This window comes from Elgaria multicarinata, chromosome 12 (genome assembly GCF_023053635.1).
Source record: "Elgaria multicarinata webbii isolate HBS135686 ecotype San Diego chromosome 12, rElgMul1.1.pri, whole genome shotgun sequence".
In the NCBI taxonomy this organism is placed as follows: Eukaryota; Metazoa; Chordata; class Lepidosauria; order Squamata; family Anguidae; genus Elgaria; species Elgaria multicarinata.
Genome location: NC_086182.1, coordinates 28,914,374 through 28,932,502, shown reverse-complemented (window position 1 = coordinate 28,932,502; position 18,129 = coordinate 28,914,374). Strand labels below are relative to the sequence as shown.

The window sequence follows — 18,129 nt, the reverse complement described above, 5'->3', positions numbered from 1 at the left end:
ATACCATCAGCTGAGACCTAGCAACTCACCTGCCTTAGGATATATCCAGATGGCCACTTTATTATTTTTATCCTGTTCCTCCACCAAAAGACACAACACGCAAGGAACAAGGGATGGTGGGGAGAAGGAAAAAAATAATAAGATGTCAAAAAACAAACTAAGAGGCCAAATATCATTCCTCTACAAAGTTAAATGCCTCTGAGCATATGCAGAGGACTTTTTCTCCTTCCACTAAGGATCGATACCCCACAAACATAGTTGCAAGCTTGACAGTGAGGGATCTTTCCTCTCCCCCTGCCACCCCCTTTCCAAAGGTCAACTACTGTATTTCTTCGATTGTAAGACACACACTAATTTTAGTACCACCAACAGGAAAAAAACACACACCCTAAGACACACCTGCGATTCTAAGACGCACCCCATTTTTAGAGATGTTTATATGGGGGGAAAAGTGCGTCTTAGAATCGAAGAAATAGGGTACTAATAGTCAAAGGGGGGAGGGGGGAGAACACCAACATCCAACCTTTGAAAGCCTAGAATGGCCCCTTTTTAATTGGAGACATAAACAAAACAAAACAAAATCTCCCAGCATTTAAAAATACAACCATTTAAAAGACAATGAATTAAGAAACATGTAAACAATGCAGAGGCTTAACATTTACAAGTTGCACTGCTTAATTGAGTACCTGTAGACTCTTCCCCCCTCCACCTCAAAAAATAAAATAAAATGGACCTTTCTGACAGCCAAGTCAGCATGGGCTGCCTTTGCAGTTACTCTTACAGCTCTGTTTGGGTTTTTCTCTTCCGTGTTATCTCAGACTGGAGATGGACTTTAAACATGGCTTTTTCCAGGACTGGCCAGATGCAAAAATAGGCCTATAGCTACCACTAAAGCTTCACAAAAATTGAGCCCCCTGGGGGGAACGGGTAGTTACGAGGTAAGGGGTCCGATGTGCCTTAAAGACAAAGGTTCTGCACTGAGACAGGCTGAATCATCGGTACAAATTAGGCCAAATCAACGCAATCTTTATCCAAAGTGTAATTTTTGCAATTTCGCACAACCTCTCCTTGTTTGGGAGAGGAGAGGTTCTACACCAGAGCCTTGAAGCACCGTCTCTTCTTCTTCATAATCCAATTTAGCCCTCCCTCCAGCTTCCAAGATCTCTCAGTGTACTGGTAGCACAGCTTGAAGCATGATTTGCAAACGCAAGAAAGGGTGTTGTTGTCATTGTTGGAAAATGAAAGTGTAAGATTCTCAACAAACTTGATTTTCCCCTTGCTACCACATCCTGTTCTTTGCTTTTCCCCCCCTGCCCATCTGTGGCATATATGCACAATACAGCTTCTGTGGCTCACCGACACGGAAGACAACTCCAGCAGCTGAGTTTTGATTTGGCAAGCTTTCTTCCCTGGTAGTTGAGTGTGTTAATAAACATGGTGGCCCCATAGACAGCAAGCAGGCCCAAATAGTGGCCTTGAATAGTGGTTTCAGAACCACTGGCTCATTTACAAGCACCTGGAATGAATGAGAATGTATATGAAGGATTCATCACAAATTGTTGACAAAGTTTGCTCCTACTTCAGAGTAGTCACCAACCATGATGTACAATGGGAAAACTGTTGTGTATGTTTTTAAAAAAACCAAGAACACACCTCATTTCACATCTTTGAAGCAATTACATTTCTTCGTGATCCTAAAGAAATAATTGAGTGCATCCTTGACCATCCGCTACGGAACTTGTAAAGGGCAGTAGCTGGACATCGGGCAATCAGTGAGCTGTGTCTATTGGACTGGAAGTAATGGAGTTTGCTGCTGGCTCTGGAACAGCAAGGACATCATAGAGAAAAGAGAAGTAAGTCCGACAGTGTAAGCTTAGGAGAATTACCCAGTTTGCTTTCTAGTAAGATCCAAACTTCCTCAAAGCCGTCATCTCATTTCAGTCTGTGGAAGGAAACAGTCTTTGCCCGTCTTCCTTGGTCGTAGGTGAGAAGTCAGCATTGCATCTTCCTCACTTTGTGTGGACATTGGGGACCGTTCATGGAGTAGGAGTCAGCAACCGGTGATCCCTGGCGCATCAAAGGACACCCTAGCTGGACATCCCATCAACTCTATGCCCTCGCCTATGAACAGAGAGTGAAACCAAAATTCATTTTGGCAAGCAGGGGGGGAAAAAGCCATCATTAACAACCGAAAACGTGGTACGAGGAGGAAAAAAATATTAATTTGTCCTTCGACTGTTCATCACAGCTGCCATTGTCTCCTGTTCAAAACAGTGTTTGTGGTTGAGTGTAGGAGAACTAGATTTAAATCCTCCCTTCATCATGTGGATCCACTGAGTTGGCTTTGGGTCAAATCATCTGGTAGCTTCCGTTCTGGTTTGTCAAAATGGGAGTCACAGTGATGCTATCTCATGTGCAAAGGTAGTCGTATTGGCCGTTAAGAAAGATTCCAAAATCCAAAGCTTCTTGTCGCCATGAAGGTAATACTACTACTTGCTTGGATCCTAAGGGGTGGTGCGGAGTACATACTTAAAACACAGAATGCACAGCATTCTTCACAACACAGACCAGCATGAAGGATATGGATTTGTACAACCTGGATCACAGAGTCTACTTACTCCTTACTGAAGGCATTACATTCCTCAACCATACCTCAAACACATACAACCTCTAAACTCCCCCACCGTTGAAGAGGAAATGTTTCCCAATAATGCAAAGGTATTGACGTAACTCTACCGCCCAGACAGGTAAAGCATTTTAAAGCCAACTCTATAGTGAGGAAGGCTCATATTAAATAGGTGAATTCAGTACCCAAGCACTTCTATTTCTGCACCAAGGAAAGTGAAATTATTGCACCAATGATGTGAACTAGGATCATTCTGTCCAATGCAGTTGACAAGTTTTAACATTTTTGTACAATTTGTTCTGGCTTTGCTAGTCACGGTGGTCAGGAGCTACGTGGGCCGCGGGAATCTTATTCAGTTAGCCCTCTGCTTTTGAATTTCAGCAGGCATCCCCCCCCACACACACACACTTTTGGTTGTCACAGCCATGAGGGCTTGAAACTTGGCTCTAGCAGTTTCTGCAGCTGAAACTCTCCCCATGGCCTGAGTTCGATCCCAGCGGAAGCTGGTTTCAGGCAGCCGGCTCGGGTCGACTCAGCCTTCCATCCTCCCGAGGTCGGTAAATCTGCGAAATCTGGCGTCCCTCCAAGAGTCAGTAATGATTCAGTGCTTGCACGAGAGGTTCCTTTCCTTCCTTCTCTGTACTTTTACAGAAATCCTTCTGGAATCTCAATATAGATGTAGTCCTATCCCAAAAAATGAGAGCTGGATTTAAACATTAAAAAGAGAGGACCAATTAGGCCTTAGCATATGGTTTGGAGCCTGATTCAATATTTTAACAAAATGAAGGTGCAGCTGTAGCAGAGAGCGTATGCTTGGTCCCAGGGTTCCCTTAAAACTCCCCCATCCAAAAAGTGGGTAACATTTTGTAAGGAGGAGCAGGGTGCTCAAATTTCTAGTTCCCATTACTGAAAGTAGAGGAGGTGGAAGCTGAAAGCCAACATACTAAAAGTGCTGAAGCCAGAAGGCAAATTAGAGGAGTATTTTCTAATGCTGTTATAAATTACATGTAAATGGCTCGTTTGAAAGGAAGAGTAGCTCGATTTGCAAGTTTCGGAATTGACGTTCAGTATTTTAGGCCCACCTCTACAAAGAAAGTGCATATTCATCACAAAACGGGGTGGGGAGGTGAGTGTGGTTAACCTTAGTCAATTCCAAGGTTGAGAACTATATATATATATATATATATATATAAAAAGATTAACCCATGCTGACAGAACGATACACATCTACGTAACTCTGTACAGTTGAAGCGTTCAGCTAAATGCCAAAGCCAAGTTATTTTTGGGGAATGGGGCTTTGCCTTGAGGACCTTGGATCAGGGTCAGGGGGAGAAGGTCTCTAGCGGCCTGGAGGAGGGGAAGCCCCTCCAGCATTTAGGAAACAGCGTCCAAATGGGATCAGTGCTCCCCAAATAGAATAATACCAGGAGAGGCTTTTAGGCCCCGTTCTCACTTGCGCATCCAGAAGGTGAAAAAGAGTTAAGCAGCAAAGTCACCATATTCGTTGCCAAGAGGGCATGTGGATAGTCATGAGCTCTGGCCCAGACTCTGCGAGGATCTTGGGGAATGGAGCCAAGAGACCTTGGGGAGTCGCTGGCACCCGGAGCCAAGGTGGGCCATTTTCCGAATTGGGTCACTTCCTGTATGAGCTGCTGCTTGGTCTCTGCTTCCTCCAAAAGCAGGTCATTCTGTTTTACGATGGGATGGTTTCCAACAGACATACCCCATAAGGCAACAAGCTCGGAACAGCACATCATGCAGAGATGTAGCAGGGAAACTCCTTTCAGGTGGCAGGCGCTTTAGGCTCACAGCAGCCTTGTAGGTTCTTTCATCCGATTTCTCACAGTACGTGCCATGAGAACGAGCAGGCTGGGTTGACGGACAACCACCTGTCAGGGATGCTTTCAGGTGGATTCCTGCATTGAGCAGGGGGTTGGACTCGATGGCCTCGTAGGCCCCTTCCAACTCTACTATTCTATGGTTCTATGAAATTTTTGTAAAAGCAGCAGAGCGCCTGGGGAAAGAGGAGGAGAACTCTACAGGGGCCGATCTGAAAAATGGACTTCTCAAACCCCAAGCGTCTGCCTCGCTCGCAAAATCCCACACTTTTAAGCATGGATTTCCTCCTTGCCTCCACTCCACGGTTTTCTCGGCGGACACGAAGGACTCCCCAGGCGTGACGCTGGGCGGAATTAATTTTGCCCGACTTTACTAACAAACCTGGAATCTTTAAGGCAGCCATTCCCAAACCGTGTGCCGTGATCAACACATGAAATAACTCATGGCTGCTGTGAGATTGATCTGCCCAGCCACGGAGCAAGTTCTCCGCTGCGTCTTTGCAAGGTTCGGCTTTGACTCCCATCCTCCTTCCATTCAGGTGTGACTGGCTCACTTTGTTCACAGCAAGCCCAGACCCTTCAAAGTTCACCCAATCTCAGGGGAGGCTGCCTGCGACGTCTACACCAGCAGCGCTGTTCTGCAGTCGCTTCCTTCCCATTTAGAAGACGCTTTCGGAAGAGGGATTCGTGCAGACGTCCAGGGATGCTCTCCTCCAAGGGGAGGCGCTCCTTCCTCTTGCAAACTTTGCAGAGTAAAACCTTTTTGGGTGTTACGAATGAGTTGCACCTCCCCATTTTCATTCTTTAAAAAAAAAAGGGCGCCCTCAGCAATCAGGAATTTGGCGAATGCTGCAAGAAGGGCATTTTCACACATGAATGCTACGTGCACCACCTTTGAGCCTCTCTGGCACTATTTATGCGCACGTGTGAATAATGCCAAAGAGGAGTGGGGGAGCTTTTTTAAAAAAGCAAAAATAAAATAAAAACTTCAAATGTACAATCAAACCAACAGGGATCTTTACATTTGATATACAACACCCACCCACCCACCCCATACACTTTTAGTATCCCTTCAGAGAACCGTGTTCCCCTCCAGCTCCAACTGCATCTGACCCTGACCCTCCACCCCACCCTAAGGAATACTGAATTAGAGAAAGGAAGGGCTTCTTGCTGTCACATGCGTTCATTCCCTCCCCATCCTAGGCCTTGGGAGAAAAGGAACAAAGGGGGAAATAAAAGGGAAACCACACATACAACCCGACGGATAATTTGTGTTTGCAAGTCTCTGGTGAAAGTTTTGTTTTGCATCCTCCTTCGTTGTCCAAAGCCCCGAGCCTTGAACCAGGCCGTTTGTCGCAACCTCGCGCTCCGCACGCCTCTCACTGCCGGCCGTTGTTCTCTGAAAGCTGGCTGGGCGTCCTGCTCTCTGTCTGGGAGGACGTGCCTTCGAACCGCTGGGAGGCGATGGCAGCCTGATGGGACATGCTCTTCCTCACGATGTCGCCCTTGCGCCATAACACCACCTCCTGCCCAAAACAAGGAGAGGCGGGACGACGTCATTCATTTGTTTGGTCGTACCCGAGCGAGCGGAGGTCCGCTCTACCCGAGAACGCAAGAGGAGCCTGGCTGGATCAGACCAAAGGACAATCTAGTTCAGCATCTCGTTTGCCACAGACGCTTCAATGGGAAGACCACAAGCAGGACAATATGCCCGGGGCTTCAGAAATCACCCTCTCTCGGGCCCCATGGCTTAGATCTCCATGGCATGGAAGCTTTCTTGTTACGCGTTTCTTGCATCTGTCAGAAACGCAGGACAAGCATGAGTCTGTCTACCAGTAATGGATAGGAACTCTTTATCTCCAGTTCACATTTCTTATCCTATCAGCCTGACCTGTTGGAAGTAGTTAAAAGTTCATTTCCAGAAGTCTTCTTCTCCCCACCGGCTCTCCCTCCAGCTCCCTGACGCCTTTTGAATTGTAGGTATAAAGATGGAGCTCCTCCCCTTTGAGAAGGATGGGGAACATGGGGGCCTCCAGACGTTGTTGGACTGCAACATCCATCATAAGAACATAAAAAGAGCCCTGCTGGATCAGACCAAGGGACCATCTAGTCCAGCACTTTGTTCACACAGCAGACAACCAGCTGTCGACCAGGAACCCACAAGCAGGACATGGGTGCAACAGCATCCTCCCACCCATGTTCCCCAGCAACTGGTGTGCATAGGCTTAGTGGCTCTGCTACTGGAGGTGGCATAGAGGTATCGGGACTTGTAGCTATAGACAGCCTCCTCCTCCAGGAATTTGTCCATTCCTCCTTTAAAGCCATCCAAATCAGTGGCCATCACTACAGCTCAGTTTAGACAACACATTAGTCAACGCAGTGTGAAAACTCCACTCAGCGGTTGAGTTTTTAGGGTACTCCCTATACAACATGTTCTAACTCCACCATTGTGTGTCTATGGGCTGCTGTGGAGTTGAGTAAAATCCATCACAAAGTTTGATTGACAGTTCCTCCACTCTCTCCTCCCCCGATCCTCCCGATGGTATCCCATCAGCCATTGCTGTGAAAAAACAACCCCGGCGGCTCTCCTAGAGCGGCACTCGCTCCTTCCGCCGCTCTCGCCAGAGAACTCTGTAGCCAGTCGGAAAATTCAACTCGACGCATCAGGAAACTCCATGGAGCCTGCCACACAACGGTTGTGCAGCTCTGCACGGTATTGATATTCTGCATGGAGCATTTTCCCCTAAAAAAACCTCCACCACTGCGTGGAGTTTTCCTGCCAGACAACACGTTTCTCAACGGTGGTGTAAAAACTCCACCGTGGAGTTCTAAAACCACCATTGAGAAACGTGTTGGCAGAACTCAGCCTACATCTTGTGGTAGCGAATTCCATAGTCGAACTATGCACTGTGTGAAGAGCGTACGGCACACTGGCTGTGATGCCTGAGCTTGATGGTAGCTGAGGTCCACCGAGATCTGGACGGCAATTCATTAGCCACCTCTTTCCAGTGAAAACTGCCATTCTTTTGGACGTCCCTTTGCCATCTTGGAAAACACGCTGATTGGGAAAGATAGGAATTGCAGTCCAACACATCTGGAGGGCAACAGGTTGGGGAGGCTTCTCTAAACTTTGCAATAAGGGCAAGAGGATGGGCCCAGGATGCTTGCTGAGCTTCCTACCATAGGATTTCACTTTCGGGACCATGGTGTGCTTCTCCTCCCAACTCACCTGTTGTTTAAAATAGCGGCGCTCCTCTTCATCGATCAGCACCAGGTTGAGGTAATAGCGCACGGAGAACTTCTTATTGATGTCCCTCATGGTGGGCGTCAGCTCGTAGCCAGCGAGGAAGAGCCTAATCGGGATGGACTCCCCTGCAGAGGAGGCCAAAAAGCAGAACACCGGTTCTAAGCCGATAAGAAGACATCGTGTGTCAACGCTTTGGCCCCGCCTAACTCTCACATGCCTCTCCTGACCCTGGGAAGGTCATCCATGAGAGAGAGCAGCCCTGGGGCCAAAAAAGGTTCCCTTCCCCTGGTATAAGGCATCTTCCTAGGAATTCCTCCTCACCTCTCACTGGTGCCCCATCCATGATCTCGTATTTAGCGATGGTATCATTTTCGTGGTAAACGTTGGGCCCGGTCCCCGTGGTCTCCCTCTTGATGATGTCGATCTCCATGTGTTTGATCTTGATCCGCACAAGGAGGAAGTAGATCTTCCCAACAATCACGTCTTTCAAATGGTATCTGGTAGGGATGGGAAACCAACAGAGAATGGGGTCGACAGGCTTAAGAGAACCGCTCCTTCGGCATGGAAAGCCAAGTCCCCTATGCCCCCAGCCAGCATGGCTAATAATTGGGGTGGGTGGGAATTGTAGTCCAACATCATTTAGAGCCCTACTGGTTCCTCACCCTTGCTTTAAGGCAGCGGTGCAAAACCTTAGGGCCGGGGGTCAAAGGGCCCCCCCTTTGGGTCCCAATACAACCCTCTGGGGTTCCTCAGACAGCTGTGGCCACGCCCCTTCCCATGGCCCCACCCCCTTTTGCCTGACCACCAATTTAGTGATTTTTTTTTAGCTTTTGTTTTGCTCAGGTTTTCCAATACTGGGGAAAAGGTGGGATACAAATAAATGGTTTATGCCCAATTAGGGGCATAAACTGGGTGGGGTGGGGTGGTGGTCAAGTCCCCACTGAGATTTCCCAGAGGGGGCAATGCTCAACCAGGTAACATCAGTAAGCTCACAGCCTGGCTGGCAGATTCCTCAGTCAGTCTCCAGTTGCCTGTATAGTAAAGGACCATGGATGATGGGGTAGCGTGTAAACTATCATAATATTATAATTAAAATGTATTTCGGTTGAGTACTTATTATTTTAATATGTGGCTTGAAACACTCTAGGATCCATTGATGATGAAGGATGGTTTCCAGAAAGTGAAATATATACATAAATGTAAACAAATAACCCTAGCCCCCCATTTTCCAAGTTTAGCCCCATGCCCCCACCCCCTGAAAAATTGAGAAGTCTACACCCCTGAGGCCGATCAATCAAGACACTAAGAGGAAACACAGAAGGACGGAGCTGGTCTCACTACAGCAGCTGTCTCCAATCTGGATCCATCTAGATCAGCCTTCCTCAACCTGGGGCGCTCCAGATGTGTTGGACTACAACTCCCAGAATGCCCCAGCTGGCTGGGGCATTCTGGGAGGTGCAGTCCAACACATCTGGAGCGCCCCAGGTTGAGGAAGGCTGATCTAGATGCACCAGACTACACTCCTGTCTCCCAAGCCATTGCCCATGTTGGCTGGGAATGATGGGAGCTGTAGTCTAACACATCTGGAGGCCCATGGTTGGAGAAGACTTCCCAAGAGGCTAGGCCCTCAGCTACATCACCTCCTTCAAGCCTCAAACACCTGACCCAAGGACCGACTCACTCAATGGGAGGCATTCACACGATGCTTACTTGGATTTATTGTACTCGAACTCGATGTGCAGGCAATCTTCAATCCCCACCTCCATCTTGATGGAGGAGTTGAGTTCCGGGTAGGTGCTAAGCGTATGTACCACAATGTCCATCTCCTTCACCACGTCGTTCAGTCTGCGGCTCACGGTAGCGCGGAGGAAATACCTGCAAAGAAAAATGGGGGGAGGAACGTCCATCAGGCTAGCGAGTCTCCGGCAACTTTAGAATTCATGTCGATTAAGCGTCGGAGTGAGATGCTTCTTAGAGGAGGCTCCCTGTCTGCTTTGCATTTCACAATTTGTTTTTTGATCATTGCATTCTGATTTTACGGTTTCACATTGCAAGCGACCTTAAGACGGAAAGTGAGGATAGAGACGTTTTAAAAAAGTAAATTAAGAAAATGTTACAATCGAACTGTTTAGTTGATCAATTAATTAATCAATAGATTTTTAAAAAAAACAACCCTGATTACCTAAATGGTATCCTTGATTAATCCAAAAGCAGACTGTAATAACAACAACAACAACTTTGTTTCAAGTTTTTTCAAGATGATGATCAAGAAAATACAAAGTTATAACAGCCCCGAATTTAACTACTTGCCTGGTCACCACAGGCAACAAAGGATACCGTACAGGTGAGTAGGCACGGCCCATCTCTCTTAGGCCAGCCCGCTTGGTTTCCGTGCTGGCCACAGAGAAGGGCAACGAGGATGATCAGGGGTCTGGAAACAAAGCCCTATGAGGAGAGACTGGATGGACCCTTGGTCTGATCCAGCATGGAACTTCTTATGTTCTTATGAGAAGTTAACACTCACCTTAACTTCACATTCTGCCCAGTGTAGGACTCGTACGGCTTCTCCACATGCGTGAATTCAAAGTCAAAGGACTGCGACTGGGTGAACTCTCCAGGTCGGGCCAAATCCTTCACCAGGGACACAAATTCATGGTGGTTCCCTCGGTCGTAGTACAGTTCTGGAAGTGAAAAACACTTGGTAAAGCAAAATAGCTCTATACTTCGCTACCAGTAGACATCTGAACAGCCACGACATCCTGCTCTCAACCATAGATAAAGAGTGGTGTGTTCCCCCGCCCCCCCCAAAACAGAACGTTTTCTGGAAAACTTTCCACTGAAATATGTGAGTTAATTAATTAATAACGTAATGAATAACTAAAACACAAATCAAATTTGGTGACTGGAATAGATACAATATCCAAGTCCAGGTCAAGTTTATTGCATTCAGCAACCAGCCATTATATAGTTTCACATAGATGTGTAATATTCATTCATTCCCTTAGCCTTTGTGTGCGAGACCGGGGCTAGCACAAAAAATTTAGCAGTTCTAAAAGTTACATATTTATTAAACTCATTCAATTAAAAACACAGTTTCTCGAAGGATGATCTTGCCTTCTTCTGAACTAGCAAAGGAAGAATATAAATTTTCCTAATGTCTGAATGGACTTTGCATTCTAAAATAAAATGAGTGATGTCTTCTAAAGTAAAAAGGTTGCAAGGACAACCTCTATCGTCCTTAGGGAACTCTGTCAAGGGGAGTACATTTAACCTTGCCCAGGAAAAGGCTGTTCTCATCTTAACAGAGGGTAAATCAATCAGATATTTCGGAAGGTTAAGGAAAGAAGGGGCTAAATGAACATATAGCTTATTAGATGCGCAACTTGCAATTTCAGATTCGCAACTTGTAATACAACACCAGTCAAACTGTAAATTATCTTCCCCTGCCCCACCCATAGGCAAGTCTCTGTAAGTACACTTTTATACATACAAATTTGAATGCTGCCTTGGGAGGGATTTCCCCTAAAATAAATCTTAATCTTGTCTATAAAATTCACAAATAAATAAATGTGCAATCCAATGCATAGTTAGAAGGGGGAAAGTCCTACGCGCTGGTTGGAGAATGGGGGGAGACATAGGACTTTTTTCCATCTAAGACTGCCTAGGATTTTGCCTTAAATCTATTTATGTACTCAGCTCTTCAGGCATGCTAATTTAGTACGCTAGTGGTTTTCAGTGCCTTCATTTCCTCCTCCTCCACCAAATCTAATAATGTAAGGGAAGTAGATGTTGTTGAGTTGTCATATCTTGAAAACATTTACTATTCCAATAAAAACAATGTCCCAATAAAGGTTTGCACTTGTTCATATATCTTGTTTAAACCATATTAAGCATACTTCATTGATTTCTCCCTTTGCATTATTGGAGGTGAGCTTTTATCCCTCCAAAGTTGTAATACCAGTCATTTCGCTGTCTAAAGGGCACAGAGAATCCATCTACGCTGACCATATATTAATTTCCATCAAACTGGTAAATAATTTGAAACAGTGTGTATTCAAGACTGTTCCAGTACAAAATTTATCTGTGTAATAACCTCCTCCCCAAAAGAAACAACGCCTGGACACTGCCAAAACGTAAGTTTAAAAGAAGCATTAGCTGTATTGTACTGCCATCAATTAGCTGAATTCGACCATCGCTTATTAAAGAGACGTTACGGTGTCCGACAGACACGAAACAAAAGACGCAGCATAAGATCCATAGACGTGACAGGTAGGCACCAAAGCAGCGATCTACTGATTTGGCATGTTGTGGTGGTGCCCACATCAGTTTCTCAAATTCCAAATTATCCTCGGGACTCTAAAAAAGATTGGAGACCACCCCCTGCTCCTGGCCATTAATAGCTGCCCTGGCCACACCATTAAGATGTCCAGATATTTATTTATTTATTTATTGCATTTATATACCGCCCCATAGCTGAAGCTCTCAGGGCGGTTTACAAAAGTTTAAAAACAGTAAACATTTGGTGCTATATAAATAAATAATAATAATAATAATAATAATAATAATAATAATAATAATAATAAATATACAAAGTTTAAAAACATAAAAAGCATAAAAACAACAGTATCCTTATAAAAACATCTATTCTGGGGTCCGTTAAAAACAAACAAACCCAGCATATGTAGTTAAATGTTAAATGCCTGGGAGAAGAGAAAGGTCTTACTCTGGCGCCGAAAAGATAAATGTTGGCACCAAGCGAGCCTCGTCGGGGAGATCATTCCATAATTGGGGGGCCAACACTGAAAAGGCCCTCTCCCTTGTTGACATCCTCTGAGCTTCCTTCAGAGGAGGACCTTAGATGTTGAGCGCAGTGTCCAGGTAGGTTCATGTCGGGAGAGGTGTTCCATCAGGTATTGGGGTCCCAAGCCGTGTAAGGCTTTATAGGTTAAAACCAGCACCTTGAATTGGGCTCGGAAACGTATAGGCAGCCAATGCAAGTGGGCCTGAATTGGTGTTATATGTTCAAACCTTCTGGTCCCAGTTATTTATTTATTTATTTAGAATATTTATATACCGCTCCCCATTGAAAAGTTATCAATCTGGCCGCTGCATTTTGCACAAGCTGCAGCTTCCGAACCATCTTCAAAGGCTGCCCCATGTAGAGGGCATTGCAGTAATCTAATTTGGAGGTTACGAGAGCATGGACAACTGAAGCTAGGCTATCCCTCTCTAGATAGGGGCATAGCTGGGCCACCAACCAAAGATGGTAGAAGGCACTCCGTGCCACCGAGGCCACCTGAGTCTCAAGGGACAGAGATGGTTCTAGGAGAACCCCCAAGCTACAGACCTGCTCCTTCAGGGGAAGTGTAACCCCCTCCAGACAGGTTGAACACCCACTAACCAGTCAGAGGAACCACCCACCAACAGCATCTCCATCTTGTCTGGATTGATATTATACCTGAATGGATAAATCAGAATTAAACTGAGGTCTTCAAGAGATCAGGATGTTTCTGATAAACAGAAACAGGAAAATCAAGTGGATGGAGGACAATGGTTGGGAAAGGCTAGGAACTTCCTCACCACATGCCCCGGTTCCAAGAACAACTGGAGCTGACCATGTACGACAGGGGATCTGAAACAAGCATCAGATAGCCAGGATAATTTTTCAGCTTAATTAATAGGCACTTGGGATGCTCGTCCAATTCTGAGAACGCAGCGATGTCTAGCAGGCAAGGATGCATCACACACCGATAACCAATAATGGATGCAGCTCCTGGCAGTGGCAATGCTTAGGTTAGTAATAGCACTTAAGTGTGCAGATCCGGAAAGCACCACGCATGGGAAGCACCCAACAGACAATTCTCGCAGCCAGGCAAGAGCATCAATGACACAGGTTGGATTCATAAAATTTGCTGTGTGACAAGTCTGTGACTGCAAATTATCCGATATTTGGGGCGGAGGGTGGCGTGGTTAACGAAAAGCTGAGTGCGCCCTGAAGCCCTCACACAACCTCAGCCTTAGCCGCTTGACAATTGAGGGAGGAAGCAGCAGCCAGGCACCTCTCCACCATGCCTAGGTGCAGCTCCAGCTGAGAGCCCCCTCCCTCCTGCTACTAAATGTCTCTGGAGAGGCCACCAGTGAGGGAGGAAGCAGCAGCCAGGCACCTCTCCACCGTGCCTGGGTCCAGCTCCAGCTGAGAGCCCCCTCCCTCCTGCTACCAACTGTCTCTGCAGAGGCCACCAGTGAGGGAGGAAGCAGCAGCCAGGCACCTCTCCACCATGCCTGGGTCCAGCTCCAGCTGAGAGCCCCCTCCCTCCTGCTACCAACTGTTGCTGCAGAGGCCACCAGTGAGGGAGGAAGCAGCAGCCAGGCACCTCTCCACCGTGCCTGGGTCCAGCTCCAGCTGAGAGCCCCCTCCCTCCTGCTACCAACTGTCTCTGCAGAGGCCACCAGTGAGGGAGGAAGCAGCAGCCAGGCACCTCTCCACCATGCCTGGGTCCAGCTCCAGCTGAGAGCCCCCTCCCTCCTGCTACCAACTGTTGCTGCAGAGGCCACCAGTGAGGGAGGAAGCAGCAGCCAGGCACCTCTCCACCGTGCCTGGGTCCAGCTCCAGCTCAGAGCCCCCTCCCTCCTGCTGTCACCTGTAACTGCTGAACTTTCCAACTAAGATTGTAGTGCCTGAATTTGCTTTCCTTTCCCCCCTCCTCCTCCTCCCTCCCAATCCCCTTTCCTTTTGTGTCATGTCTTTTAAATTGTAAGCCTGTGGGCAGGGACTGTCAAGAAATACTTTTGTAAGCCGCCGTGAGAGCCTTTTTTGGCTGAATGGCGGCATAAAAATCCTTAAATAAATAAATAAAAATAAATTGACAGGTTAGTCACCAGAAAACGCCCTAATTTCCAGACCTATTCTCACATTTCCCCCCCCCCCCCCGCTCCCTCCCGTGGGCCGATTTCATGATGTCTGCATTGCAACGTAAGAATGGTTGCATGAGCAACCAATGCTGGTGAGGAAGGACGTGAGTTTACAGGCTTCCCAAAGCATTCATTACTATCAAATATATGCTTGTGACCATTTCCAGGTCAACGTTGTGCACTGTGTGTGTGTGTGTCTGTAATAAATAAGCACACGTGGCCCATATATGCATGTAACGTGAGCATCAACCCAGGAGGAGAGCAGGGGAAATCAATGGAAAGAAGGAAAGAAAGAGACACATCCTAAAACAGGCAAACTGTGACTAGACGGGGCTTAATTTGGGGGTGGGTGGGCAGAAAAATATATTGACTTCTCCGTACTGTAGAAAGCTGACAATTACCCATTAATGCGAGGCAGTGAATTCCACACTGCTGGGAACCATTTCTGTATCCAATTCAAATTACGGAGTCAATCCCGAGAATGAAGTTTACCCTGTAAACCTATGCACACTTACTTGGGAGTAAGACCCACTGAATTGAGTGGGACTAACTACAGAGTAAACCTGAACTTGTTTAAAGCACTATCTGGTGGCACCGTACCAGTTTTACCCCAAGGGCTCAACCCCCACAAAATCCTTCCATTTTGGGTTTTTTTCCTAACATGGAACCGCTGCACATTGCAAGAAATTCTGGGAAACATTATCTTTCAGGCCCAGCCCAAACTAGGCCTGTTGGGCCTAGCTCCACGTGCTAGAATGTACCAACGATCCCCAAGCTGTGCATCGCAGGGGAAGATGAGTAAGAGTGGATAAAATGATGGTCATGTTATATTTTCTGCCATTACTGATTGTCTTGTTCATGGACCCCTGATAACCTTCAAAGGAACCCCCAGGTGCTCCAGAGCACATTCCAGGAACCAGACTGCTGCACTATTGATGTTTACGGAACTTACTGGACCACACAGCCACAGAGTGTCACCAAACAAGATAAATAAACATGGCAGGCAACTCTTGCAGGCCGCTCCAATGGCACAGGCAAAGAATTCCCTAGAGCGGGACCACAGAACTCACTTCATAGAATCATAGAATAGCAGAGTTGGAAGGAGCCTACAAGGCCATGGAGTCCAAACCCCTGCTCAATGCAGGAGGTTGGACTTGCTTGGCTGTAGAGCCAAAAATCATTATCTGATGAGATGCAAAGGGCATGTTTACACTTATGAGAGCCAGTGTGGTGTAGTAGTGAGAATGTTGGACTGGGACTCAGGAGATCCGGGTTTGAGTCCCCATTCAGCCATAGGGCCGGATTCAGAAGCCAAGGGAGTGGATTTTTGGACCATGGGCCTGAGGTTCCCCTACCATTTGCACCTGATATTTAGGGTGATGCAACTATCTGCTGTTCTATGGTAGGACAAGGTAATACTACTGCTAGACTCCATCCATGTTCAAACGGCACAAACTTTATTTATTATTATTGTTAGGCTTCTGCGCTTGCATTTTTAACTTATTTACAGAGAAGCTATCTGTTTACTTTGGCTTTTCCCCAGCTGTTAGCTGTCTTTGAGCCAACCTCATAATACTACTGCGTATTTTTGGAATTCCTTTGTAAACTGCTTTGGGATTTGCTCAATGACAAGCGGCATATAAATATTGAAATCAATAATGATTCATTTCAGTGTAAAAAAGGGAGACTCTCTTGGTAATTTAGATACATCTTCGATTGCTAACAAATGACGAAACCGAAAACCCCTTTACAGGCAGCCGCTGCCGTGGACAAGACCTGCACCTCTTACCTATCTGTCCGATGAACTCCACCTTGATGCCCTGGTGTTCCAGCCGTTTGTTCGGGTGCTTGAGGGTGAGGATGACCCTGCCGGAGACCGTCTCGCCATCGTAGAAGAGGAAATATTTCTCCTTCTTGCCCTCCTCGGTCTTATGCTCTGCCCGCCGCCTGCTCTCGGCGTCGCTCAGCACCAGTTCCAGCTCAGCGCTCTGTCCGAACCCGAAGAAGCTCATCTCGGTGTGTGTGGGGGGGGAGAAGGGGTGGCACCCCAAAGTGCAAAGGTGGCCCGGCGAGGGCAGGCCAGGACCTTGGACGGCGGGTTCTCCAAGGCTAAGGAAAGACTGTAAGCCTGAGGGCAGGACTGTCTTTTTTGCTAACTAATTGTAAGCTGCTCCGAGAGCCCTTTTTGGCTGAGATGCGGGGTATAAGTATGAGAAATAATAATAATAATAATAATAATAATAATAAGGAGGAGGAGGAGGAGGAAAGGTGGTCGGAGCAAGAGGAGGAGGAGGAGGAAAGGCGGTCGGAGCAAGAGGAGGAAGAAGAAGGAGAAGGAGGAGGAGGAGGAGGAGGAGGAAAGGCGGTCAGAGCAAGAGGAGGAGGAAGAAGAAGGAGGAGGAGGAAAGGTGGTCGGAGCAAGAGGAGGAGGAGGAGGAGGAAGGAGGAAGAAGAAGAAGGAGGAGGAGGAGGAGGAGGAGGAAAGGCGGTCGGAGCAAGAGGAGGAGGAAGAAGGAGGAGGAGGAGGAGGAGGAGGAAAGGCGGTCGGAGCAAGAGGAGGACGGCCACAGGAGCTGGGAAGCCGCGGGGGTCGGAGGCACACCTGGATGCTGAAGGGATGAGGAGGCTGCAGGTACAGGTGTGCAGGCTCTCAGCCAGGGAAGGGGCTCGGTGCAGAAGCCAAGGGCTGGACGGGGCGGGGGGGGGGGGCGCTTAAGCAAATCAGGTGCACAGGGAAGGCGGCTTAGCCCTAGTGACGAGGGCCATCAGCCATGCTCGGCGCCCCTGCAGCTGCCCAGGTGTAGGGAGGCTGGAGCCGGGGACGGCGTGGCTCGAGGCAGACCCCGGGGGGTTGGGGGGCGACGGCGGCGGCTGCTCGCGCTTACCTCCAATCGCCGGTGCCGGAAAGGTGGGCGTGCAAAGGGGGAGGGAGGGGAGGGGAGGGGGGCGCGCACAGCTGGAGACCGGAGTGCACCCTTGCAAGCCGGGGAGGAGGGGGGAGATCGGCAATGGAAGTGGCCGGGCGGGTTTTTGGGGGGGGAGAGGAGGGGAAGGCGAGGGCGCTCCGTGGGAGGGTGGGGAGAGGCATGCAAGAGAGGGAGGGAGGGAGGAGGGGGCGGGGAGGCGCGTGCAATGCCCGGGCCCGCTTCCCTAGGCTTTGAAGAGGAGAAATGCAAGGGGGATGCAAGGGGCGACGGGGGTGGGGGGACCGGCGGGGGCGTTGCACCTGGGAGGCGAGGGAAATCAATAGGTGGTGGTGGAGGAGGAGGCGGCTGGTGCAAGAAGGCCTGAGCTCAACCCAGTGGCGCCATGCAACGCCACGCAGCGCCGGAGCCTGCCTTGCACGGCCCGGCCTTGGCCAAAGGATGGGTGACAGCAACCTCCGCAGCAGCAGGGATGCGCGCGCGCGCGCACGCGCTCCCCCTCCCTCCCTCCTTTGCCTTCGCCCGGGCTGCGCTGGCTGCGGAGCTCGCGCCGCGTCCCGGACCTGGGGGGGCCTGGCACTG

The 18,129-nt window shown here is 48.3% G+C and overlaps 2 protein-coding genes across 2 annotated transcripts in view; one reads left to right on the top strand and one right to left on the bottom strand.

The window, feature by feature from the left end:
* Positions 1-5,538: 5,538 nt before the first annotated feature.
* Positions 5,539-17,415, bottom strand: VPS26B (VPS26 retromer complex component B). The gene is made up of 6 exons (XM_063138873.1): positions 16,413-17,415; positions 10,236-10,392; positions 9,422-9,586; positions 8,033-8,208; positions 7,694-7,836; positions 5,539-5,990 (listed from the first exon to the last, which is right to left on the bottom strand). Exons 1-6 carry the CDS (start codon positions 16,633-16,635, stop codon positions 5,844-5,846), a joined length of 1,011 nt encoding a protein of 336 aa, XP_062994943.1. The 5' UTR covers positions 16,636-17,415; the 3' UTR covers positions 5,539-5,843.
* The window catches only part of NCAPD3 (non-SMC condensin II complex subunit D3), a 65,008-nt gene continuing 63,489 nt past the window's right edge, over positions 16,611-18,129 (top strand). The window contains exon 1 of the mRNA XM_063138874.1: positions 16,611-16,639. The gene's annotated coding sequence lies outside the window, so the exon portion shown is untranslated. The remainder of the gene's footprint in view (positions 16,640-18,129) is intronic.

Bases quoted from the DNA above. Each gene is read 5' to 3' on its own strand.
- VPS26B (XM_063138873.1), bottom strand. From the start codon at position 16,635: ATGAGCTTCTTCGGGTTCGGACAGAGCGCTGAGCTGGAACTGGTGCTG. The intron at 9,587-10,235 runs GTGAGTGTTAAC...TTTTCTTTGCAG, and splicing joins GGGCAGAATGTGAAGTTAAG to GTATTTCCTCCGCGCTACCG. The intron at 7,837-8,032 runs GTGAGGAGGAAT...CCTCCTCTGCAG, and splicing joins GGATGGGGCACCAGTGAGAG to GGGAGTCCATCCCGATTAGG.